The sequence below is a fragment of the Brassica napus genome, chromosome A3 (assembly GCF_020379485.1).
Source record: "Brassica napus cultivar Da-Ae chromosome A3, Da-Ae, whole genome shotgun sequence".
Lineage (NCBI taxonomy): Eukaryota > Viridiplantae > Streptophyta > Magnoliopsida > Brassicales > Brassicaceae > Brassica > Brassica napus.
In genome coordinates, this window is record NC_063436.1 from 1,345,998 (window position 1) to 1,372,682 (window position 26,685).

General features: G+C 35.2%; 5 protein-coding genes and 1 long non-coding RNA gene across 9 annotated transcripts; 2 read left to right on the plus strand and 4 right to left on the minus strand.

The window, feature by feature from the left end:
- Positions 1 to 2,095: 2,095 nt before the first annotated feature.
- On the minus strand, positions 2,096 to 4,571 carry LOC106443053 (nucleolin 1-like). Its single transcript, XM_022717475.2, has 3 exons — positions 3,123 to 4,571; positions 2,925 to 3,044; positions 2,096 to 2,849 (listed from the first exon to the last, which is right to left on the minus strand). The coding sequence occupies exons 1-3, from the start codon at positions 3,308 to 3,310 to the stop codon at positions 2,669 to 2,671; spliced, it is 489 nt and encodes a 162-aa protein (XP_022573196.2). The 5' UTR covers positions 3,311 to 4,571; the 3' UTR covers positions 2,096 to 2,668.
- Positions 4,572 to 8,514: 3,943 nt separating this feature from the next.
- LOC111210394 lies at positions 8,515 to 9,150 on the minus strand. The gene is made up of 2 exons (XR_002661718.2): positions 8,860 to 9,150; positions 8,515 to 8,779 (listed from the first exon to the last, which is right to left on the minus strand). It is a non-coding gene; the product is annotated as an uncharacterized LOC111210394 (long non-coding RNA).
- A 281-nt stretch (positions 9,151 to 9,431) lies between these two features.
- On the plus strand, positions 9,432 to 11,350 carry LOC111210392 (transcription factor MYB29-like). Its single transcript, XM_022710735.2, has 3 exons — positions 9,432 to 9,819; positions 9,921 to 10,050; positions 10,368 to 11,350. Exons 1-3 carry the CDS (start codon positions 9,687 to 9,689, stop codon positions 11,095 to 11,097), a joined length of 993 nt encoding a protein of 330 aa, XP_022566456.1. The 5' UTR covers positions 9,432 to 9,686; the 3' UTR covers positions 11,098 to 11,350.
- Positions 11,351 to 11,582: 232 nt separating this feature from the next.
- On the plus strand, positions 11,583 to 16,603 carry LOC106441388 (nucleolin 1). Of its 2 annotated transcripts, XM_048768945.1 has the most exons (6): positions 11,583 to 15,294; positions 15,379 to 15,446; positions 15,538 to 15,859; positions 15,934 to 16,053; positions 16,130 to 16,297; positions 16,383 to 16,603. In XM_048768945.1, exons 3-6 carry the CDS (start codon positions 15,573 to 15,575, stop codon positions 16,384 to 16,386), a joined length of 579 nt encoding a protein of 192 aa, XP_048624902.1. In that variant the 5' UTR covers positions 11,583 to 15,294; positions 15,379 to 15,446; positions 15,538 to 15,572; the 3' UTR covers positions 16,387 to 16,603. The 2 variants fall into 2 exon arrangements, with proteins under 2 accessions (XP_048624902.1, XP_048624900.1); XM_048768943.1 differs by having other exon boundaries at positions 16,130 to 16,563.
- Positions 16,604 to 16,762: 159 nt separating this feature from the next.
- On the minus strand, positions 16,763 to 17,967 carry LOC106443054. Its single transcript, XM_013884662.3, has 2 exons — positions 17,144 to 17,967; positions 16,763 to 17,041 (listed from the first exon to the last, which is right to left on the minus strand). The coding sequence occupies exons 1-2, from the start codon at positions 17,795 to 17,797 to the stop codon at positions 16,958 to 16,960; spliced, it is 738 nt and encodes a 245-aa protein (XP_013740116.2). The 5' UTR covers positions 17,798 to 17,967; the 3' UTR covers positions 16,763 to 16,957.
- A 152-nt stretch (positions 17,968 to 18,119) lies between these two features.
- On the minus strand, positions 18,120 to 25,735 carry LOC106441389 (formin-like protein 20). 3 transcript variants are annotated; one of them, XM_048768913.1, is made up of 17 exons: positions 25,155 to 25,732; positions 24,093 to 24,796; positions 23,463 to 23,684; positions 20,950 to 23,375; positions 20,751 to 20,865; positions 20,586 to 20,657; positions 20,404 to 20,502; positions 20,229 to 20,270; positions 20,055 to 20,135; positions 19,925 to 19,975; positions 19,750 to 19,831; positions 19,504 to 19,598; positions 19,353 to 19,424; positions 19,160 to 19,276; positions 18,970 to 19,038; positions 18,817 to 18,883; positions 18,120 to 18,703 (listed from the first exon to the last, which is right to left on the minus strand). In XM_048768913.1, the coding sequence occupies exons 1-17, from the start codon at positions 25,225 to 25,227 to the stop codon at positions 18,525 to 18,527; spliced, it is 4,566 nt and encodes a 1,521-aa protein (XP_048624870.1). In that variant the 5' UTR covers positions 25,228 to 25,732; the 3' UTR covers positions 18,120 to 18,524. The 3 variants fall into 3 exon arrangements, with proteins under 3 accessions (XP_048624870.1, XP_048624865.1, XP_048624871.1); XM_048768908.1 differs by having other exon boundaries at positions 19,750 to 19,975; positions 25,155 to 25,733; XM_048768914.1 differs by lacking the exons at positions 18,120 to 18,703; positions 18,817 to 18,883; positions 18,970 to 19,038; ... (1 more) ...; positions 19,353 to 19,424; positions 19,504 to 19,598 and having other exon boundaries at positions 19,800 to 19,831; positions 19,925 to 19,968; positions 25,155 to 25,735.
- Between the last annotated feature and the right edge of the window lie 950 nt (positions 25,736 to 26,685).

Sequence of the window (26,685 nt, forward strand, 5' to 3'; positions counted from 1 at the left end):
GTAAAAATGAAGACAAAAAAAATTTGATTCATAAAGGTTGCTAATTCAAGTTTTTTTCTTTATAATTTAGACATAGATTTTTTTTTCCTATAAATGTAGGTTTTATTATTATATAATTATTTCAAAATTTTCAAAGCACCAAACTATAAAAAGTTGATTCTTAAAGCTAATATATATCTTTTAAAAAATTTAGAGTATTAGATTGATTTTGGTCACTAAAATATGATTCCCTATATATTATTTGAGAAGCATTGCAACATTTTTTTATAACCACGTGTCATCACTAGAATGATTCTTAGAATCCTTAGAGAAATAGGTTGGTTTATCTAAATATATAATAAGCTTTTTATTAAACCACAATAAATACATTATTAATGTGCTTCATTATTTCCTTAAATAAAATTACGGAATTGCCTAATGTGGCTAAAATATATATGATAATTAATGATTTTGAATAATAAAGATTTGATAACAATAAGTGTGTACTATAATTATATTTTTAAATTTTAAGCTATTAAAAAAATTAAACAATCATAGTAACCATATAATAAAAATTAAAAAAATTATTTATATATTATATTTTGAATTTTTAAAAACGAGTATAAATTACTAAAACTGTTAAAAGTTTCATATTCAAATTTTGTGATCTATGATTTAAAACTTTTATTATGACATGATACAAATAATTAAAAACTAATATAAGTTGAAAGTTTCATTTAATAAGTATTAAAAATAAAAGATATATAAATATATGTATCATTTTAAATTAAACTATATGCCATATAAAAATACATAGATATCTTAATTTTGAAATTTACTTTAAATATCTTTTTGATAAAAAATTTGAAAAAATATTGACAACTAAAATTTTTAAAATATTATAAATTACTTAAACCATTAATCTCATAGTGAAAATTTTGTTATCATTAATTTAGACTTTTTGCTATAACAGATACATATGATAAAAACAATATGAGCAAAAAGCATCATCTAATAAATATTAATATTAAAATATACCATATATATATGTTACTATCATTTAAATTTAATTATATATCATATCAAATAGAAAAAAATAGAGAAATTGCCACAAATAGCACATTCATATAACTACTTTTCATGTTTACACTAACCACTTTTACCTTCACTTTTAATGAAAGGTAAAAGATAATTATATCCTTAGGATTAACTAATCTAGACTTAGGGTTTAGAGTTGAGGGGTGAGGTAGGACTTTTTGGAATTTGAAATTTGAAATTTAGGATTCTAATAAATATATAAATAAATACTTAAAAATATATAAAAAATTTTAAAAATAGTTTCAAACATAATTTTTGTTTTTCAAAAAGAAATTTGAAAAAAAATAAAAAAATTCGAAAAACAAACTTTCCAAAAAAAAAGTTATAAAAAAGTTCGAATTTGAAAAAGTATAATTCGAAAAAAAGTAAATTTTTTTTATGTTTATTTTTTTATTTTTTATTTAAATAATGATTTATTATTTATATAATAACAAGGGCATAAAAGTCTTTTGCAACTTAATGAAGAATGTATTTTTGAAAATGTCTCTTTAGTGGTGGTAAAAATGAAAAGTGGTACCATGAAAGTGGTAAACATGTTATTTCCCAAAAAAATATTTTTTCGATTTATAAAATTTATTTATATGTTCGCACCAATTTAATTATATAAGTAGTAGATAATAACTTTTTAATTATTTAATATATATTTATTATTTCGTAATATGTTATAAACATATTATATATAAAATAATGTATATATATAATGTTTATTCCGCGCAAGACGTGGATCTTAACCTAGTTAGTACATTATTTTGGGAGGTGTGAAAAAACAAGTGTGGAAAACATTCACTGCACTTACCAAATCACCTCTACACTCTCGATAGTTTTTTTTGTCAACACTCTAGATAGTTTATATTTAAGTATATAGTGATAACAAAATGTATGAAAATATTTATTATTTACTTAAAAAATGATGTCTCAAGTAGCACGTTAGTTTCTTCCAAGATAAATAGTTGCGACCGTGGTAATTAATTCTCATCATCTCAAGGAATAAAAAAACGTTGAAAGTGGTGACGATAAATGTTGGGTTTGACTAGTGATGGTTGTTGAAGTGCGTGGGGGGTACATGATACATCTTACATGGGGAGCTTTGACCGGCAAATTTACGGCAACATCTAACATCTTATTTGGATCGTTCTAGTATATATTATCGTTTGTTTCAACAACAACAAAAAGTTACTTAATTATGTTTGCTTAAAACCCAGAATACCCATTAGTTTATGTCTTTGTGAATAGGTATGATTGTGTTTAAGAGTAAAGATTAAAACATCACGATTAATCTTTTGTTAAACGGTTCCGAGTCACCTATGTTTAGGTCCCACTATCCCCGTCAATATCGCCATGGCTCTACAAGAAGCCTACATCATCATTTGAAACTCTTTACCACCAATTATTGTGGTGGAAACATACAGTCATGAAACTGCGGTAAGATTTGATGCTGGCGTATAAGAATCTGTGTATATAGCTAATATGTCACCTATGATCAAACCGAATTAGATACTAACTACGGTAAACACATTCAGCTAAAAATAAACCACCAACCAACTCATGAGAAGTAGTTTTACTTGGGACAGTAATAGTCAAAAACAAAATTTTATGTAATGTACCTGTTATAGTATAGCCAAAAAGGAAGACTAGGTGGAGGAGGTGGGCCGAGGTTTCTTTTAGGTACTGGCAAAGCCTTAACAACTAGTTCACATCCTCCCACGCTACTTCCACTGAGTTCAACCGCCTTACTTATTGCATGCCATCCGAAAAAGTAAATAACAGCCCGTCTGTATAAGAAGCACCAACGATGATTTTCAGTTGGGGGGGAAATTAATTAAGCACATTTGAGGAAGAATACAAACCTTTTGAGAACAAAAACATCAGTTATCTCTCCACATGAAGCGAAATGCTTAGTCAAAGCGCTCTTGATATCATTCGAAGGAAGGGAATTGTCATATCCTCTAACGGAAACGCCTTCGCTCCTGCAAGAAGATATATACTCAATTGATGAGTGGTGAAAGAACTCTCAATGTCTAAAAGGATGCATGCATGCAACTTACCTGGTTTTCTTAAAGTGTGAAATGCTCATAGCAGCCAACTGATCGGTGGTAAACTCAAGATCATCGTGAGGTAACACCTTAACCGTTACATTCCACCCTCCCATGTCAGTTCCATCAAGTGCCAAGGCCTTCTCTTCCGCCTTCTCCTCCGCAGAGTTGGAAAAAGGAACATTTGCTGTTGACAACATTTGTTATAGGGTCTCTGGGAATGTCAAGATTACAGATTCGTCCACATGAACTGAAATGACTCGTCAACCCATTCCCGATATCAACTGCAGGAATCATCGAAGTAACGAATCCCTCCACGGAAATCTTAACCCTAATTAAGATCAAAAGTATATATAATCAAGAACACATGAAAGATTACAAATATACAAAATCTACAAAAAAGAGCATCGACCGACCGTCTTCTTTGCTCCTCAAAGATACGTTTAGCAGTATCCATAAGATCAAAACCGCATGATCTCGTCCCCTAAAATCAGAAATTTCAATCTGAGAGATTCTTCTTACATAGGCAAAAACATAGGTACAGGAAACCGAGTGATTGGAGAAGAAGATTCGCTGGTGTATTCGTCCATGGAGAAGGGATCTAAATATTCATCCTGAACACACAATAACACCCTAATGAATGTCGAAAAATATTCTTGTGTTACATCCTTGATTAAACTTCTCGTGAATTGATTTTCAAGTTAATCACTGAAATTAAATCATTTTAAGGCCCAGGAATTATATGGGCCGATTTGATGTACTTGTCCCACTGGGTCAAGCTATTTGTCTGACGTAGTAGACTGTTATCAAACTGTATTATTTCGACTATGTTTGTTGATCACGATACGCGACCATATTGTTTTTGCGAATATTAATAGCCAAAACCATATAAAAAATAAAAAGAGACAATGGGTCCACGACAGTGAATTAATCGACTACACTATTTTTATTAAATAATTTTCTGTTAGTTTTCGAGAAAAAGAATCTGTGTATTCAAATAGTAGTACACTCCAATTATTTGAACGCTTTTGTAATGAAGAGGGAAGGATCGTAAATTATGACCATAGAAGGAGCGACGGGATATCCTTTACTTTTTCAGGGCAAAAGTAGGTTAAATGATAATAAACAAATAAATATCTATATTTAGGTTACCGACAACTGCTCCCGTTGTTTCTACTTTTTAGTAAAATAACGAGTTTTTTTTTTTGAGAATTAAAATAACGAGTTTTGTAAAGCCAAACCATGCCGAGAGGAATAAACTACAAATTTTAGAGATGGTCGATGTAGACTGCAGACGGTCAAGACTTGCAAATTTGCTGTGAAATGATTGTTGAAGTTCCTTGATCAGTACTTGGGTTGCTGGTTTAGATATAGCACCGTGAAGTCTGGTGCTCTATCTAACTCAGGTATAACCCATAAACGTCACTTGGTGCTCCGATAAAATCATACAAAGTATTTGCGTTGTTTTTTTTTTTTTTTTTTTGATAACTCTGGTATCTGGGCAGCCACAATCCCAACTATCCCCCGGAAGGGGTCCAGCGCCCCAACGGAAGGGATGTTAAATCCGTTGTGGCCAAGACTCGAACCCGGGTGGCGGGCAGTACAGCTGTACCTCCTTTACCACCAAGCTACGAGTGCTTGGTTGTATTTGCGTTGTTTTGCAGATATGTAACGTTTTGGACTCTTCGTATTGTTCTTCTCAACCCATATTATTAGTCATGTGGTGTCTATGAAAATGAAAAAGTCCTTGGTTGTTTCATGTTGACCTTCCATGACTTCTCATCCTGAAGCAAAGAATATAATATTTAAACTTTTATTCAAATGTCACTTATTCTAAAATCAAACATGACAGTGTTAGAGACCTACACCACCATAGTTGTGACCCGATCATACCACATACTCTGACCTCACAAACTATAAAACATTACATGATTACATCACATATTATTGAAACAAGTACATATTATTTTAACGATAAGGTTGGTTGCTAATTACAAATTCATATACTATTTAAAAACTTTTCATATCTATACTGTTGTAGACGTTGTTTTGCAAGATCTATAAAATTATAAATCGTAACAAACAAGATTAACAAAAAATGAATATATTGTGAATATGCTAAATAGATATATTCTTTATTTTTTTGTTAAGAATATATCAGAGATACTGTTCTCAAACAGAAAACAAAAACTAATTAAATTACTTGGTCTACAAATTTATTTATTACGGCACAAATACATCATTTTCTTATTTATTTCAATCAACCAAAATATCAAAAAAAATCTACTTATATTTTATACCAAGAGTTTCGGTTACTAATGAATATTACGAAATATTATATCCTAAATTGCATTAAACCTACAATTTTATTTGTGAAAATTTAAGCCCATTTTGCTAAAACCAAAAACAAATATTAGAAAGCCAAAATTATTAAAACTCATTTTAAACCTAAGTGAAATAAATCATAATTTTAAAACTCTGATTTTAATAATGAATCATATGTCTCAAACTTAATTTTTAGTTTGGATTTATAATATATTGAGTATATTTATAAAAAATGATAGGTTTATAATAACCACAGATTTTTATATGCTTGGTTTTATATTTGTATAGCTTGATTTTAAATATACATATATATATAAATGTGTATAACAATCTTTCTAATAACAAGATTTACTTCATTTTTATAATTTATATACTGTTAAACACACAAATTTCATCTTCCGATATATTTCAAACAAATTACAAAAATGCAAACGCTTGATCACATCCATATAAATCAATATGACTTTTCAACTTAATAATATACATCAAACGCAAAATACTAATCTACATAAACATTGTTATTAACCAAAATATTATATCCTAAATTGCATTAAACCTACAATTTTATTTGTGAAAATATAAGTCCATTTTGCTAAAACCAAAAAAAAATTAGAAAGCCAAAATTATTAAAACCCATTTTACACCAAATTAAATAAATCATAATTTTAAATTCAGGTTTTAAAAATGAAACATATGCCTCAAACTTAATTTTTAGTTTGGATTTATAATATATTGAGTAGATTTAGAAAAAAAATGATAGGTTAATAATAACTATAGATTTTTATATGCTTGGTTTTATATTTTTATAGCTTGATTTTAATTATACACATATATAACTATGTATAACAATTTTTCTAATAACAAAATTTACTTTATTTTATAATTAAATACTATTAAACACACAAATTTCATCTTCAGATATCAAACAAATTACAAAAACGCAAACGCTTGATCACATCCATATAAATCAATATGACTTTTAACTTAACAATATACATCAAACGCAAATACTAATCTACATAAACGTTTTTATTAACCGAAATCTAGTTTTAATTAACACTAGACTTTGACCCGCGCGTCCGCGCGGGTATATTTTTCAAAATTATGTTTCTATTTGTTTTTCATGTCAATAATATAAGGGCTATGCAAAATATCCGAATCTGAAGAACCGAACCAATCTCGATCCGAAAAAGTAGTACCAAACCCAAACCGAAATTGAGTAAATATCTAACTTATTCAAAATTTTGGTTTTTAGAGAACCAAAACCGAATCCGATCCGAACCGAAGTATTTCGGGTATCCGAATGTATACGAAATAGATTTATATACTTATATATATATTAATTATTTTTAGATTTTATATATATATAAAACATCTAGAATATATATGATACTTTTAAGTTGGTTTAAATACTTGAAAACATATACAAATAATCAATAGTAAATATATAAAATAGTAAAAGTATACTTAAAACACCAAAAATACTTAAAATAATTATTGATTCTCTATCCAAATATTTGAACTAAAGTAATTTATATGTTACCTTTAGGTATTCTGACATATGTTATTCAAATTTATATTTAATATATTATTTTGTTTATACTTTTTGATAAATTTAAAGTATATAAATATATAATGAGTTTTAAAATTTTAAAAGTAATTTAAAATTATATCTGAAGTCGAACCGAACCCGCAAAAATCCTAAATGAACCCAAACATAAATTTAGAAATATTAGAATGAGGCTGAAATCTTTGACCCCGGAAACCCGAAACTCAAACAGACCTGAACCGAACCCGATTATGTACCATATAGATAATTTCTCACAATATAATGGACTTCCAAATTTTCTTAAAAGTATAAGCCCATTACTTTTTTTCTTCTTAATATAGTGCTATCCATGTTTCCAAACAAACCTATTTTTTAAAACTACAATCTATGTTTCCAATCAAACCTTATTTTTAAAACTGCAATCCATGTTTCCAAACAAACTTTTTTTTAAACTACAATCTATATTTCCAAACAAACTTTTTTAAAAAATTGCTATACATGTTTCCAAACAAACCTAATTTGTACTTGAGTTTTAATAAGATAGATATAATATTGCAAATATCAAATTAGGCGCACTTCGGATCGTCTCTCTTTATTGCTTTCTTGTTTTATTTGTATCAATCATGCCACATTATTTGCAACTTGCATTTTAACCCCAAAAAATATTTCCAAGTTGTACTGATCATGAAAGTAACAACCTAAGCAACAAACATGCCAGAAAATAACTAATAATATATTTATACGCTTTTTTATTTACTTCGATGAATTTCTCATTTCTTAATATAATAATGCAATCTTAGGTGATTTCGAAGTTTTATTATTATCAGTAGTGAACCAGTTTTGAAAAGATTGCCACTAATATATGAAATAACGATTTTGGAAACATAATTTATACTTAGTTTACCTGCATTTGAAAGATACCATTAATATAAAATACTTCATGTGACTAAATGTTATAATTTTTTTTATGACTATTATATATAATTCCACTTATCATTATATATGCGCAAGATTTCATCGCACTTTTAAAATCTAGCCGTCATTCGAGCAGGGCTTGCGTCTCTAATCGATGTTAAAGTTGAGATTGTATTAATCAATATTATATGTGATTTATTTATATTATTTTTTTTAAATAAAATATGCATTGTTATCCAATACCATACAAATGGTGTGATTTTTTTTTTTTTTTGCTTAAAATGGTGTGATATGTTTCTGTGGAGTTACTTACTATTTTAGTTAACTCCGCAAGTTCTGAAGAGGCGTAATTAACAGATTTTTAGAAACGAAAAAAAAAACTATAGAGAAGGCCAAGTGAGATATGTGAGATGTGAAGAAACGAACACTAATTAATAATTAAACAAAATGACTTTATTTGAATTATGAGTACAGTCTTAGTTAGTGTTATATCTAAAGTGGCAAACAAATAGGACTGATGCTGCAACACGTGATGATTAATTTTAGGATATATAATTTACATAACTGTTGGGCTGAGGCTCAAATAATTTTTTAGAGGAAATTAATACCGACGGGTAATTCAATCATGAATTTTCTTAATGAAATATATATAAAGCATGATCTCACGTCGCATGACCAAATAAATGGCAACTTAAGATAAATTACATTCAAGCACATTTTTATTATAAGTTCCTATACATAAACAGAGAAGGTTTGAGAGGCACTATGGATGTAAACGAGACTTTTTACCTTTTCATCGTACTCTTCAGTGATTCGGACATGAGCATTTATCTGACAACCACTGTGAGAAAGCACCGGAGAGTCGTCTGAAGACCCATCACTGCACCTTATATATATCCTTTTCAGATATGAAGAATGTCTCAAAACAAAACTATAAAAACAATTAAAAAGGATTCTTACATTATGGATGAAAACGAGACATAGTTAATAAAAGACAATAAACTCGATGGAAATCATTTCCAATGTGGGCAAAGTGCAGGACGCCTATAAAATACTGGATGTCAGGATCAAGATGAAAAGTGTAAACAATGAAATTGTTTTAGAAAGGAGAAGAGAAAGGGTGAAATAGATCTATGATTTTACCACACAATATACTTCTTATATTTTGCATTCTAATGAGAATAATTTGGTCGGCATTGTATTATAGTATTTACTCGCACAACGTTATTTCATTTGTCTCTCTCAAACCATGTGAACACTTTCAGTACCTCCAAAAAGAAACAGTCACTTAAATAATTAATATTTTTTTTTTGAAAAAGAATAATTAATGCATTATTAGGTTTATATATATGCTCATAAACACATACTATGATTTATTCATATTGTTATTGTTATTATTATTTAAATGTATTTATTCCACATGGTTTTTTAAAGTATATTGACACGAGTAAAGTTAATGCATTATTAGGCTTATATATATGCTCATAAACACATATGATTTATTCATTACAGAGAAGTAGCTCGCTATGTCTTAGATCTTTCATATATCTTCAACTTTTCCTATCATCGTTTTCAAATGTTCCTGAACATGAAAATACATAATCAGTTAACCATCCATCATAGTTTCTCAGTTAGTTTTATATTCAAATGCATCAGAGCTCTCCTGAACAGATCTATTGGTCTATTGCCTTAAATTAGACGACATTTCTGTTTTTTTTTCTTCTCTCTTATCATAGTTTCCTCATCGTTTTAAATTCATATCGGTGAGAAAAAAAGAGAGAGAGAAAATGTCAAGAAAGCCATGTTGTGTGGGAGAAGGGCTGAAGAAAGGAGCATGGACCATCGAAGAAGACAAGAAACTCATCTCTTACCTTCATGAACATGGTGAAGGAGGATGGCGTGACATTCCCCAAAAAGCTGGTATATTGTATCGACACTGGCATGCATAATATATAGTTTTGTATGTATGAATTATGTATGGTCTATCTAACTCATGATGTTTGTATGGCTATGGTGTTTAGGACTAAAACGATGTGGTAAAAGTTGTAGATTGCGATGGGCTAACTATTTGAAACCCGATATCAAGAGAGGAGAATTTAGCTATGAGGAAGAGCAAATCATTATCATGCTTCACGCTTCCCGTGGCAACAAGTAATATACTTTGTTTCACCATTATTTCTTCCAATTTTAAATTAACAACATTATTTTCAATTTTAAAATAAATGTTTCATTATATCTTTTGACATATAAATCAAAGTTAACCTCAAGTCAAACTGAATACTTTTTTAATTAGAACAAAATACAAATCACCAACTGAACATAATGACTTTATTTTATAAATTTCTTAATTTGTGTCAAGAATATCAAAAGGATAATAATTATTATGAACATGGGATAAATATTCTAAGTTTTAACACATGATCAATTTAGTGTTGCTAAATATTTATTATTTTCATTGTCCGTACAAGGTGGTCGGTCATAGCAAGACATTTGCCCAAAAGGACAGACAACGAGATCAAAAACTACTGGAACACAAATCTCAGAAAACGCTTGATCGATCAGGGTAACGATCCCTTGACTCACAAGCCACTTGCCTCTACCCCTGAACCGGCCACGCCCAAGACTTCTGATCTCCAAGATGACTCAAACCCGAGTAACCTAGATGAGCAATATTCACACTCAGGCTCCATGTCTCCAGAGTCACTTCCTCTCTCTTCAAACTCATGCAATATACTTGAGATAAGCAACAGTGACGAGACACCGAGAAACTATGGTTCCTTTAACTCCAAGAAATTGAGTTCTACATCAGAACTGTTAAACAAAGTTGCAACTAGGGCAGCTTCCATGGGCAATATCATATCAGCGTCCATGGAAGGAACCTTGATCCCCTCTACAACACTGTCTCCTCCGTGTCTCAACGATGGCCTTTCCGAGACTAGTCATTTTCAGATGGACGAGTTTGACATCGACATGAACTTTGATTTCAACAATTCTGAACACGATTTCTCGGAGTTTCTGGAGCAATTTAGTAACAATGCAGCCGAGGAAGCTGATAACATTATAGGATATGATCAAGATCTCCTTTTCTCTGATGTTTCATCAACACGCGTTGATGAAGACGGTATGACAAACATACCCGGTTGGTCCAATTATCTTCTTGACGATTCCGAGTTTTCGTATGATACGAACCAAGATTAGTCGACAAGAACTTCATATGTTCCGTTGGTTGCTTACCGGTTTAAATTCATGGTTTAGCAAGCCCACGAATAAGGTTTCACCATATATAGTCTATATGTTTACTATATAACCAATAAGGTATTCTCTTAGTTAGAGAACCATGTAATCTCGTGAATCAGTGAGTATTTGATTTGCGAGAAACGCGAGTTTCTATAATAAAGCTTGTATTGTATGTACTCCTTATTCTTAAATTAATTATATTTTCCTTTCTTAATATAAATGTCAATTTAACACTCTTTTTACAAAATTTATTTTATATTTTTAGTGTAAAAGTTCAAATGAAAAAAAAAAAACAACTCTTTTCATATTAATTCAGTTTCTCGATCATTATTTGAAGGAAAAAATAATTGAATGGTATTATAAGAAATTCAAGTAGTGCATTAAGTTCGAACTTGTATTCAGAAATCCATTTATATAAATTATACGAGCTCCAAGTCACCGGTTATACAGCAAAAGTTCTGTAACGGACAACACAAATAGATGGTCGGATAAGTCGATGAGTTTTTTTTGTTAAATAAAAAGGTTTTTTTAAGATGCTACTCTTATAGTATAAGTATTAGAAGAGAGAGAGAGAGAGAGAGAGAGAGAGAGAGAGAGAGAGAGAGAGAGAGAGAGAGAGAGAGAGAGAGAGAGAGAGAGAGAGAGAGAGAGAGAGAGAGAGAGAGAGAGAGAGAGAGAGAGAGAAGCTTTAATGTTACAGCAAAATATCTTTAGAAAAATTTAAATAGTAAGATTTTAGTGAACATTACATAATTTTTTATTCATTTAAGTCTAACTGATGATCATTTTAGAAACAGGAAAAATAAATAGGAAAAGAATGTAGAAGAATAAAATTGTAGTAATGAAAAGAAATGGATGTTCTATCACATATTTAACAAAGAATAACTTTACTTTTTATTTTTCTACAAAAATAAAATAATGGTAAAGAATGGAAAGAAAAAATAATTTCTTATGAATGGTGAGTTTTTTAAGAATGTTAAAAAATACATTATTCCTCGTTATTCCTTGATCACCATTCAGTAATCTATCGACCATATACAACTTCTCGAAAGACAAAAAGCTATATTGATAGGTTTTTCTTTGGTAAATAGTTAGAAAGTCAATTGAAATTTATTTTTAATTACATATAAATTATTGTGATCTTTCGTAATCGATCGTGGGGGCAGACCGCACCATCCTTTTCTTTTCAACATAATTTTGAATAGCAAAATTACCAATAAATAAAAACAAACAAGAAAAAGTGATGTTTCCCAATTTGTGTAAATATATGGTCCACAAATTCTTCATTATACTAGAAAGCTAAAGAGCAATAAGTGAGTAAACATACTGTCTTATTTAATAAAACATTCATTGATGTCATCATAGTCCATAAACATCACTATCAAGACCCATAGACCACTATCCACTTAGTACGAAAATTTATACATAAAAATAGTTTTTGGATTTCTAGGTTTAGAAAACATATGATTGAGTGTGGCTTGGTTGTGTGTTACAACATCTAAATCGATTATCAAGAATAGAGGTTTGATTCTCAATAGCAAATAGAAGTTTGATTCTCAATAGCAAACCAAATTTCGTAAAAAAAAAAATAGAGGAATTAATGTCGGTGACGAGCAGCCACATGAAATCCAACATGAAATGTATGTGATTCAAGAGCGTTGGATTTCATGTGGCTGCTCGTCACCCACATTAATTCATCTATTTCCAAAAGAAGATTTTGAGTCAAAAATCTAAAACTCCCAATATCTAGCACACTCATAATCAAGACCAATCATGATATTTATAAGATTTAAAACAATTAGTAAACATACATTTTAAAAAATTATTTGGGATCAAATAGTGCATACACTAACCATTAAAGTTTTGGCATCCATTAACGAATGCTTTATTCCGCTATGACTAAGACCCACTCTGCATATAAGATCAATAATATTTATAATACATTAATACCTACCCGAGAATCTAATTTACAGTATAGAATTTATAAATCATCTTGGAAATCAGTAATCAATAAATCGTTATTTTAGATATTTACAAAGACATTAAAACTTTAAAAGCGTCGGAATAGTGTAGCTTAGATAACATATGAATTAGAGAAACAATTGTTAAAATATTTTTAGTTAGCAAGATAACATCTGAATTATTCAGAGACCAATGATAAAAGTGAATCGTGGAAGAGGATCCTAGAGGGAAGGACAATGCTGTCACATACGTGTGATCGAAGACAGATGAATGATTCCATAAACGTGTACTGTGGAAAGATTCTTGCTACCTAACCTCCTTCCTGGGACTTTGAAACATGTCATTGCTCTAGTATTTAGTCAATCACAGATACGAAGTAAAAATCCTAGAGCAATGAAAATAAATGATTGGATAACGGAACAACGGTTGGTCAAAGATAAAAACATTTTTTCTAATATGGTTAATGATTTTTTTTTGTAGTATACTTTTAACAATGCAATTGCATAAAACATAATCGCCTTTTTTTATCTTATTATCAAATCCTTTTTTTTTGTTTTCTCACCAAATCTTAATTAGAGAACATGTGGTAAAATAGTCTTCATGTATTTATGGGTAAAAAAGTCTATACAATGCATATATGTACATGTGTTTTTCGTTTGCTTAGTTATTCATCACAATCGTCTATATATAGTTCATAACCGTATATATTAAATATAATTGATTTCAATTGATTATTCAACAATTATAATAGTATTAGATCATAATGTAATAATAGACTAAAAAACTGAAAATTTTATTTTCGAGGTATTAAATATTTTTTTTTAATGTTCAACAAATAGTTAAGAGACTTAAAATTCTTTAATCAGATCAGTCAACTCAGAGCTTTGGTACAAAAAAAAAACATTGGAAGATCTGAAATTGCTATCCTACACCAGACAAACCAAACCAAACCCGGTTCAACAGTACCATGATTGCTAATTGGTACCGGAAAACATCGTACCGAGAAGAACCGCAAATCGTTTTATTACAAAAGTAACCCTAAAGCTATTTGGTTAGCTATTCGTTTGGATATGTCGACTTTAGAGCATGATTATCGCGGTTTCCAAAACCGGTTTCTGCGTTTTTTTAATGTGTGGGCCCCACTTTTTTAAAAAAAAACGGTCCCCAAAGTCGCGAATTAAAGATCGCTTTTGGGCCAGTTTTTCCACTGTTTACGGATCCCATCGACACATGACGGCCCGCGATTAGTTCAATTTTTTTTTTTTAGGACAAAAAAAAAAATTTAAGGATCCCATAAACGGTTTTACTGTTAATCATGCTCTTAGCTGCTTCGTTAATCAATGGGAGTTGGTCGGAGACACCAGAAAGGTAGCTCCTTTACGGACCCCGCTTCCTCAAGGTAACATTGTAAGAGCAAGCGCATTGGCGATTGTAAACGGGAGTTCGCACGGTTACCAAAAAAGTAAAATATTAAAATAATCCAATATGCATGACCCTGTCTCGCCACGCTCCTTCCGCATGAACCCGGGTCATTACAGTTTAGCGGGCCCCACGCCACGTGGCGGCCCGCTATTGATCAGTTTATTTTTTTTATTTTTTATTTTTTTAAAAAAATCAAATGAAAAATATATAAAAAAATAATAAAAAATCAAATTGGTAACCCCAACTAGGGATTCATTAATGCGCTTGCTCTAACATGATCTTTCTTGGAGGGTTGTTCGAAAATTTAGAGAGAGAAAGTTATCCCCTTGATACTGTGTGAGTGTAGTTTCTCATAGAGTATGTGAGAAACTGAGTATGTTAGTGTTTCTCATTGTGTGCGTGTGTGTTGAAATGCTTGAACCAACATGTATAAGAGATGTTTATTATGTGAACTTTGATAGAAGGCAAGGCCTCAGCTAGGGTTGATAAGTTCTCAAAAAGCGATATCATTGTTTCTCCATCAATCCTATCTGCCAATATATCACTGTAGCCGTCGTCATTCACCTTAATGTAGTAGTATTTATTTGATACTATCTCATTTAACCAACTTTTGCCCTAATTAATTAAATAAAAGGGGATTATAAATTTGCTTCTCCCTCTCTCTCTTTGATCGAAAAAAAGGGTTCGGAAATCCCTAAAAAAAACCAAAAAAAAATAGGATCATCATCTTCGTTGTCGATGGACGAGTACTCTAGCATGAAAGCCGCCGCCGAAGTAATAATAATAATCTTATCCTCCTTATCGCTTTCTTCTCCCTCTCTTTACCTCTGATTTTGCGAATTATCTGATTTACTGTAGGGGAAGAAATTGCCCCGTTCGGATCTTATGGATACTGCTAAACGAATGTTTGAGGAGCAAAGACGCATGTCAGTTGATGCTCCTCTTTTTCTATATTTTGTAATCTTCCATGTGTTCTTCTTGATTATTATTATTATTATATCCTTTGATCTTAACTAGGGTTAAAGATTTCCGTGGAGGGATACGATACTTCGATGATTCCTGCAGTTGATATCGCCAATGCGTTGACGAATCGTTTCAGTTCATGTGGACGAATCTGTAATCTTGACATTCCCAGAGACCCTATAACAAATGTTGTCAACAGCAAATGTTCCTTTTTCCAACTCTGCGGAGGAGAAGGCGCCGAAGAGAAGGCCTTGGCACTTGATGGAACTGACATGGGAGGGTGGAATGTAACAGTTAAGGTGTTACCTCACGATGATCTTGAGTTTACTACCGATCAGCTGGCTGCTATGAGCATTTCACACTTTAAGAAAACCAGGTAAGTTGCATGCATCCTTTTAGACATTGAGAGTTCTTTCACCACTCATCAATTGAGTATATATCTTCTTGCAGGAGCGAAGGCGTTTCCGTTAGAGGATATGACACTTCCCTTCCTTCGAATGATATCAAGAGCGCTTTGACTAAGCATTTCGCTTCATGTGGAGAGATAACTGATGTTTTTGTTCTCAAAAGGTTTGTATTCTTCCTCAAATGTGCTTAATTAATTTTCCCCCCCAACTGAAAATCATCGTTGGTGCTTCTTATACAGACGGGCTGTTATTTACTTTTTCGGATGGCATGCAATAAGTAAGGCGGTTGAACTCAGTGGAAGTAGCGTGGGAGGATGTGAACTAGTTGTTAAGGCTTTGCCAGTACCTAAAAGAAACCTCGGCCCACCTCCTCCACCTAGTCTTCCTTTTTGGCTATACTATCCCTGGTACATTACATAAAATTTTATTTTTGACTATTACTGTCCCAAGTAAAACTATTTCTCATGAGTTGGTTGGTGGTTTATTTTTTAGCTGAATGTGTTGAGGCTGCTCATAAGATACATATGGCTCAGAAGATGACGGCAGAGTAGAGGATAAATATCAGAAGAAGCTAGACAGAACCTAATGTTACCCCCTTTTTTTTTTACCACTCGGTCTCTCTTATTAATCGTGTGATACAATGCAACCTCTTTTTATTACATGGTCTTTCTTATGTTTGTTTCAATGTTAGTGTTTGTGTGTGGATGATATAATTAAGCGCAATAACCATTATATCTAGAATGAGCTAGTTTGACTAATAAGTTGGATTAATTAGGTTAGAAAAGAGCAATTGACACAATAGTGTACATCTTATATCAGATCTACATTTGCAATTGCCTATAATATCATCGGCTTATATATGACATCAAAGATTGCGAGAATCTACAAGTGTGCATTCAAATTCAAACTAATCAGGACAAGAAGGAAACAGAAAACATCTCCATTTGTCTTGTTTTTATTTAGAGAGATTGAAATGTAAAGAAATTGACAGAAACAGAGTGAGTTGCGAAAGAATATAAACAAGAAACAAAAGAATAATTAAGTAAAGCTAAAAGAGTTTAGAATCATTATCTTCTTGACACCATCTCCGTGTGGTGTTTTATGAGTAACTCATTCATTTGAGCAATCTGCTGCAAAAGCTGAACTATCCTCTGTGCCAAAACAATAAAATATAATTATGTAAGTCACATTGTCTCTTAAACATTTCATCGAACAGTTCGTATGCATGAAAAAAAAAGTGAACAAATACGTACCTCGTCTCTCTCTTTGATCACATCTCGAAGTTGACCCGTGGTTTCTCCATTGACACGTCTCCGACGAACTCGTACACGCATCCACCACCAGATAGCAACGGCGAGGACGGGATAAAACGGTCGGAGAGTCGTTGAGAACCATGCCAACACATTCTTTAACTTGGAGTACGCTCGTACAAGAAGAAGCTCCCACCAATGTCGGAGCACGTCATCAGCTTCACGGTACAAGACCTTCCTCGGCGGCGGAGATTCCCCGCCTCGTTTCGAACCTGTCAACGGCGGCGATTGTCCATCTGAATCAGATTTTTCTTCGGTTGTTTCAGCCGGAAGCTTCTGGTAAAACTCACACGGAGAGAGCGGCGGTTGTCCGTCTGAATCGGAAGGAGACAGGGAAAAGGAAGAAGAGGAAGCAGAGCCTCTCGAGGAAGAAGACGGGGATTCGGATTCAGACGATGGAGATTCGAGGTATCTGTTATCGAATTCGGAGACGGAGACGGAAGAAGCGAGCTGGAGATTCTCGTGGTTGACCGGCGGGAAGACGAGACGGTCGCCCTTGGCGAAAATTGGCGATTCTCTGATGACAACCATTGACGAAATAGGATTCAATGGCTTAATCAGGTGTTGCTCACAGTAAAGAGATTCATCTTCTGCCATTTGATTTGAGCTGGTAGGGTTATAGATTACGCGAGGGAGAGAGGATGCGTGGGGGAAGAAGACGAAGAAGGCAATCCATGAAAGTTTTCAAACCTTTGGGATCCCAAGAACACGAGATTTGTGTTCTGTTTGCTTATTCGTTGGTTTACTTTTGTCTTTTTTCTTTTTTAATGTCATCATCACATTCGCACGTGCCGCGTAACGCTCTTCTTTCTTGTGTGCGTTTGCGTTTTGCTTAATATCAATCAGAATCAACGAAAGAAAGAAGAAGCTAGTAGGTCCTTGTTATTTATCAGATGTCTTGAGCTAGTTTGGTCTCATGTGCTTTCAAAGGTATTTAAAGAACATTGATATCGTGTAGATACAAAGTTACACACTCTCTCTATCTCTCTCTCTACCTGAAACCTATACAACATTTCAATCTATCAAAACTTCCTCTAATAATCAGGAAAAGCAAAGAATGTACAAGTTAGAATTAATCAATATGGTGTCACTCATGTTAACGTGAGAGTGGAGGAAAGACCTGCCTCTACATCTTCTAATAGTTCCCTCGATAGCCCCGCCCTGGCGAATAGCTCTCCCTGTAGGATCCAGTCGTGTTTTAACCGCCCTGTGCCACTCTGTGGAAAGTTTACATGAACAGCACCACCGTCTCTGCTGCCATCAAAAACCATCTTGGTTTTGCTTGAGAGATTAAAAGGCGGATTTAAGTTTTTTTTCTTTTCGGTCAGCTATCATCATCATCTGCTGTTTTTGTCAGATTGACTCCTTTCGCCTTCTCCTTCTCCTTCTCCTTCTCCATCTCAGCTTCCTTAGCGGCTTTCTTCTTCTCCAATTCCTCTTGCTTGATGTTCTCTTCATGTGCTTTCTTAAACAACCTTATGAAATTTAATAAGGTCGCAGTAACTGCACCAATCGATCAATCACCAAGTGACGTTATTAGCTATACAATAACAAATGAACGACTTTCTAGTGTATTGCACAAAAAGAGAGAATGAAGTTTATATTCAGCGCCAAACCTTGTTCAAATGGACAACGCTTGGGATCCTCGCCAAAATAGTGCGCAAGTGCATCAGCATTATTTCCCTGTCCATCACATAAACACCAATTCAGGATCAAACATCATGTCAAATGAAAGATCTCGGGGATGTTAGTAGAGGTTGAAAAATTACCACGACCGAGTAAAGACTCGTTACAGCTGCTGTCTCAGTCGTTGCAACGGAGATAAAGTCCTTCAATGTCTGTTATCATAAACATAAAACTAGGTTTTACGATCCGGAAAGCATGTGGCACAATCATGGATACTAATCTCAAATTCATGACTGATAAAAGGTATGCAAAAGACAGAAAAAATCAACATACTTTGCGGAAAACTTCAGAAACTGGACCATCACTTTCGGATGCATTGAGCTCCTGGTTGAGTTTCTCCAACCCTTTGATTATAGCTTGCATTTCCTCAGCCAGCGATTTCAATTGTATCTGAACCAACAGGACAATCAAATTATGAGCTGATTACAACTATGGAGTGAGGACCGATAAAATCACAAACGCAAACCTTTGAAGCTGATTCAAGACTCTCAAGATCCTTTGGGAAGTCCAGTAGATCTGATCCCTGGGAAGCAAGGACCTAGACAAAAGATAGAGGAGAGTCAAACCTAACAACCCTCAACAGAATCTAGTGGCTGCGTTTTGAGATTGTACTTTACCTTGCAAAGATAGTGCATGAGAGTCATCTTGCTGTTAGCAGCACGTGTATCGCTTAATTTTGATAAACTGTCCAATTTGAATCCCACTGCAGCTCCTGCAGAAAGCAGAACAAGTGTTTTATCAACCACAAAGGATATGCGTTCAGACAAAACAGTTATATGAAGTAGCCAAACAAAGGCACCATTCTTGGACCAAGCTCGCATTTAACAGATAAATTTTGAGTTAGGAATAAAAATAATATTTACCCCTCGCAGTTCCTTGGTTCAATGTGTTCCCCAGGTAAAGAATCTTTTTCATAATTTCCTTTAGCTTTGGCGAAGTACGGACCTGATAAACAAGCAACGAGGAGAATAAGTATAAGAAAGATACATACATATGGACTAACACAAAAAGTAGAGTAAATTCTTGCAAGCATCTGACCTCCTCACAAGCAGAATTTACCGCAGTTAAACTTTTTTTGAACTCTGTTATCTGCACAGAAATCATCATTAACAATAAGACCAATAATTTACATCTACATAGACAAAAGTTAACAGTAATAACACCGGACCTGAGTGCCAAACTGAATCTTGAACGAAAATACTCTCATCTTCGATTCTACTCGTGGCACCTTCATTAGCTCTAGGAAGTACTGTGGTAGCAAAACGGATGAGAGACCATAACGCATTAGCTAACTATTTTATAGTAAGAAACAAAGATTGGTAATCTCAAGATTTATACAGACCTGCTCACACTTTCCCAAGACTGCCTTGTCACCAGTGTAGTTCTACAGCAACAGAGTCAATTACAACCAAAATTCAGGACTCGTGTCAATAATGATTATCAAGTGAATAAGTGATAAACAATAAGAATGATATAATTTCACAAAAGACATCCAAAATAAAGACAAGTCACATAACCTTTAGAAGTTCCATCTCTTCCTTGGTTGGACAAAACTTTATAAGATTCTCTATTTGATCACTATCTAGTACAGTATCATCCATTGCCAGAACTGCAGCCTGGATAGATGCAATATAAAATTGTTTTTATCATACTATAAGAGTAATGACTTGTACTCAACTAAGTAGGTAATGGAGCTTACCATCATATCAGGCAGTGGCATCTTTACTTTCGTAAGCATAATCTCCGTGTTATTGGCTCTCCTAAGGTCAATCTAGAAACCGTAAGAAAAAAACTTAAATCAAACAGAGTGAAATATTTATATATCTTATAAAGAAATGCAGGTAGTACTTAGATTCAACATTACCAGTTGAATTTTTTCAGGCTTTGCTCCAACTGATTTTTTTCGAGATTTATCAACCGGTTTTGGCACTATAGCAGAGAAAAGGGTCTCTATTTCTGATACATCAAACTCTGGTGCACTGACAGAAAAAAAAAAAGATTGATTAATTGCAAACCGATCTCAATAACTCAGAGCAATGCAAAGATAAGTTAAGTCCAATTACGTTTGTCCTTGTCTCTGTAACTCGTCCCATAAGCTTCCTTGCAAGGCCCTTGTTACTTTAACCCAGTGTAGTGGCTTCAGGGAAGACTTTTTTTGAGCTGAAGACCCCAAACCTGGACGTGAAAGACCACGCCCTCTTCCTGCACCCTTAAGATCTGGAGGTCCACCACCAGGAGGTCTTGGTCCAGGAGGCGGAGGAGGTCCACCACCTGGAGGTCTTGGCCCAGGAGGGGGAGGTGGACCAGGAGCACGGCCGCCTGGAGGTGGTGGAGGCGGCGGTCCCCCAGGAGCTCTGCCACCAGGAGGCGGAGGCGGAGGAGGGGCTCCTCCACGCATTGGAGGAGGTGGTGGCGGTGGGGCACCTCCAAGCATAGGAGGAGGTGGTGGCGGTGGGGCTCCTCCACGCATAGGAGGTGGTGGTGGCGGTGGGGCTCCTCCAAGCATAGGAGGAGGTGGTGGCGGTGGGGCTCCTCCACGCATTGGAGGAGGTGGTGGTGGTGGGGCTCCTCTATGCATTGGAGGAGGTGGTGGAGGTGGAGCACCCATAGGTGGAGGAGGTGGAGGCGGTGGTCCCCCAGATCTAAATGGAGGAGGAGGTGGTGGCGGAGGACAACTAGATCCAAATGGAGGAGGTGGTGGTGGTGGGGGAGGACCACTAGATCCAAATGGAGGAGGTGGTGGTGGTGGCGGAGGTGAAGTTTTACCAAAAGGAGGGGGTGGTGGAGGAGGAGTTCCATAACTCGGTGGTTGAGGAGGAGGTGGGGTTGGAGATCCATAACTCGGTGGCGGAGGTGGAGGGACTGAATGTGGCTTACTAAAAGGAGGTGGAGGAGCAGAAAAGCCGTTGATAGGAGATGACTTGGGTGATGGCGAAGGTGCATTACTCAAATAAGGCAGCGAGGAAGGAGTAACGTGATCTCCATTTTCTTTTGATGAGCTAAAAGGAGGAAGTGGTGGTGGTGGTGGCGGTGGAAAATTGTAAGATGTAGATCCCTCATGAGTTTCAAGAGTTGAAGTATACACAGACTTCCACGGTGGAGGAGGTGGTGGAGGGGGCAACATGGTTTCACTGTTTCGCCTAACAGATGCAAAAGGAGGTGGTGGTGGAGGAGGTGGTGGCAATGGGAGCTGAAATGTTTGAGAGTGGCTGCTGGTTTGTGGTGGTGGAGGAGGTTGAGAAGTGGAACATGTCTTAGGAGTTGCCAAAGCTGAGGTAAACACAGACTTCCAAGGTGGAGACAGTGGCAGTGGAGGCAACACGGTTCCAGTTTTTGGTTTCTCAGATGCAAAAGGAGGAGGAGGTGGTGGTGGAGGCAACATGCTTCCACTGTTTGGTCTCTTAGATGCAAATGGAGGAGGTGGTGGTGGTGGTGGGATCTGAGATGTTTGAGAGTAGCTGTCATTTTGGCTCGGTGAAGAGTAAGTAGGCGGTGGAGGTGGAGGCGGAGGAGGTGATGCAGCCTCACTGGTTAGAGAAGGTTGCTCTGGAGGTGCATGTGAATGCTGAGGTGGTGGAGGCGCATAATGTGGAGAGGCAGGCAGAGAAGGCGGCTTTTCCTTTGGGCTAAACTCTGGTGATAAGCAACTTGGAGCTCGACTCCTGACATCTGGTGAAGAAACAGACGCTCTCAGATTTTTACTCTTAGCATCCTTTGTAACCACCCCATCAGGTGATGTAGCTCTTTTACCATCCTTGAGAGAAGTAGTAATCGAAGCTGGGGCACTGTTAATCCTCGTATGTGGATACGCCACATGCATAGAGTCTTTATACGAGCCCTTGTTTGAAGGAATCCATCGAGAAACTGCATTAGGCTTAGCCATTCTTACATTAGACTTTGGTTTCAGTGCATCCCCAGCCAGTTTTGCATTTGCTCCCACCTGTTTCCTTGGTTTAGCTTGCGCTTTCTCAGATATGGTATCTGTTTTTTGAGTTGTAGGATCCAAACCATTGCCTTCTCCATCACCTTTGTGTTGAGTCTCTACAGTTCTAGAATCATTTTCCTTTGCCTCCATGGTCCTTCTCTTACGCTGCTCATCACCATCGTCTATTCCTATATCCTTCACTGAGTCAACACTGGTCCCGTCAGACCTATACTGTACATCATCAACAGTGATGTCTTTAACCGGATCTGCGCTAGCCTCATGTTTATGATTTGAATCATCAGATGCACAATCTAGAAACGCACTGGGTTCTACATCCCCCTTCCACACCTCTTTACCCTCAGAATCATCTGAAGCACTATCAACAACCACAAAACCATCTGAGTCCCCTCTCTTCAACTCATGCCCATCAACCGCATCGCTAAAAATCTCCTCCACCTCATAAAACTCATCAGGTGAAGCCATATCAAAATCGTTCTCATCATCATCTGACACTGGAGCTGTTGCGATAATAGGCACCACAGAATCAGCACCAGAGAAAAGTACCTGATACACAATATGAGTATATGCATTCAAACTTAACAGCCTCGTTTAAACGGATGAGGAGAGAAAAATTACACAAATGGACCTTACCTCTGCCTTAAACTCCTTTGGGAACTGGTCCTTAGCGTCCCACAGTATATCCATCTCTTCGCGTTGGACAATTAATATATTAGCGCGCACAAACGCCGTGTGGAACATGATTCTAAAGATAATCTCTTCACGCACCAAATCATCGTGCAAGTGTATACATTCCAGAACAACATCCCCTTGAACACGGCACTGGATATCTAACTTCACCAGGATACACTCTTCCTGCAGATAAGATCAAGATAATGAACATTGTCTAGAGAGAAGCGTTTAGCTGCTATAATAAAACCACCAAAAGAACTCCTATACTAAACAATGTCTTGTACATAAATAAGTGTGATTATCATATTCATATACTTCCTCCGTTTCAATCTATTTGATCTCTAAAGATTTTTTTTTTTTTGTAGCAAATTAAGCAAAGTTTTCACTGTTCTAGATAAAAAGATTTTTTTTAATATTTGTGACCAATTAGATAATACTACATTTTTTCTTATTGGTTGAATTAATGATTTTTTACCAATCCAAGATAAATATCATAAACGTTATCATTTCCTTAATTTTCGTGCATTAAGCTTAAACACCAAGTAAAATGAAACACTCCCTCTGTGACAGATAAAATGGTCTGAAAAGTACCTGTTGGTAAAGGCGAGTGTGTTTCTTTGTCTTCGGTGTGGAAAACAGAACTACTGAACTCCTGTTGGCTTTGGCCTTAGGGTCCTGACCATAAACCCTCACAATCGGTCTACACCCTTCCCTCCCTTCAAAACGTGGGAGATCTCTGAGAATCAAACAATCCAGAAGAAGAGGCGTGTCCGAAGGAGGCCAATCAGATCCCAGATCTCTTCTAGAAATGTACTGAAGATATCTGAGCTGAGAAGGCTGCGGGTTTAGAGGAGACAACAGATGAAGAAGCTCCTTGGGAGCTTGCTTGTGCACCATCTCAAGAGTCTTCACCTCGCCCTGATACTGCTTCCTGTACAATAACAGCCCTGACAGCATGAAGGCGAGAACAGGCCAGCCGCCTCTTTCGCAATGCATCAACAGAACGTTTTGTTGACCTTCCAGAGATAACCAGCTCTCGCTAGACTTTAGAAAGTGATGGATCATCTCGAGAGGTAGAAGCGGACAGCTCTCGTAGTGCCGAGGATAGTCCATAACCGTCATGTCGTACTGAGACAGCACGTCTGATATTTGACTCCGCTGGTCTCCTTCTCTGAAGTTGAACACCATGAAAGAAGCATCAGGGAAATGATCCTGTAGCTGAGCGACGATGCCGCCTAAATAGAGTTTGTACTCGTCTTCTCCCATAACATCGCTCGAGAAACAGCAGTCAAAAACTACATAGACGAAGAATATGAGACAAACAAAAATAGTCAAGCTCTGGAACTGTTATCAGTGCACTATACGGAAGTGCAATGTAGCAGCTCAAACAAAACAAAACAAAAAAAAATAAACTTTTTCAAAGAATCATTGTGACCGAATATTAAATGGAACCATAGTTTGGTTCTTTCCGACAAAGATAAAGATTCTGATTCCTAAAACCTCTATAAAGTTGAAAGCTTTAACAAAGCCTACGAGATACAAAGTTCAGCTCAATTAACATCAATTGCCAAAAAAAAAAAAAAAACATCAATTGCCAAAAAAATCTCATCTTTTTTTTTTATCTTAACAGAGAGGAAGGAGAGCAATGTATACCGTAGAGACGCTCGGAGATCTCGAGAAGGTGATCGGGAGGCTTCTTGTAGAAGAAGCGACGGAACAGCGCCATCCCGTGGCGCTGTCTCTCCTCCGATCAGATCCAAACCGTCGATTTTTTTTAGTAAACTAATAACCCGATCATCCTCGGAACCTCCAATTCCGTTGACCTAAACCCCAGATCTCCTTCTTCCCCCCAATTCTGGTTGTCGCAAACCCTAATTTCACCCAGCAAAACCAAAATTAGAGACCCGAATTGCAGAAATCTCGTTCGATTTTGTAACAACCCAAGTCGTAATTCAAAGGCTAACGACGCGAAGTTGTGAAATTTTCAGAATAGTTGTGTTTTGCAAAATTGAATTGATCAATGTACAATGGTGGAAGTCCTGTGAAACGTGGAAGGGAAGAATGTTGGAAGGTGATCAAATTAGTTAGAGAGGGGAGGAAGTGAGAGTGAGATTGAGAATTTCAGGTGAAAGGAAGGAGAAGAAGAAGAAGATGAAGCAGAAAGAAAGAGAATGAGGAATCAATGAAGAGATTTCGAGAAAATCTTCCAGCATTTTTTCTCGATTAAATATCCTTATTAATTATAGCAACAAGTTTTTTTGATTTTTTCTCATATGAATATTTCCCGACACACGACCATTCTTCTCTAGGTGTTTGTCTGATCCAACGTGGAAATGTAAAAACAAAATATTCATTATTACAGCCAGTCAACCACGTTGTAATTTAAAAAAGAAAAAAAAATTCTAACATCGTTGTTTAATTTGATTCACATTTCTATATTGATCATTCGTAAGAACAAGGTTTAATTTCTTGATGATGTAAAAATACTTTAATAAAGGGAATTGTCTTTTCTTATCCAATTTAAAAGGGAATATCTTTCTTTATCAAACACGACAAAAGGTAGGGATAATACATTAAAACTTGTCCTCTTGCAAATAAGAGGCATCCACACGCATTGTTGCATAACATTACAAGTTTACAACTATCTTCTTCTAAAATGAAGGAAAAAAAATCTGAATGCTTTTATTGAATAATGATACAAACATAATGATAACCAAGATGGTGGTTGACTGGTGGGTGAGAAAAGAACTTTAAAAGCTGCTAAAAGGCCCGAAACATGTGAAGGTTTTATCAAAAGATCGATCATTTAGTTGAAATGGAAGCGAAAGAGATGCACACATCCTGAGGATGTCTTTTCATAGGAATCTATTTGTTTAATCAACCGAGACCCATGGGCCATGGATATGAGTTTGGGCTTACTTTACTTAATGGGCCTACGACCTTCACGACTTTGTTACTACACAGAGTCACGTGACTTTATTATCACTTTAAACCACGTGCCCCTTCGTCTCGACTTATTGGTCCTATTGTTGATGATGTTTCTTGTGCAGAAAATAGAATTCAAGAAAAGATTAAATACTGTAATTTCTGCGTGTGAAGAGGTAAGATGCTTTTCAAATTTTGGTAGAGTCCATATGCATTTCTCTTTATTTGCTTGCTCATCATCCATCCATCCATCCATCAG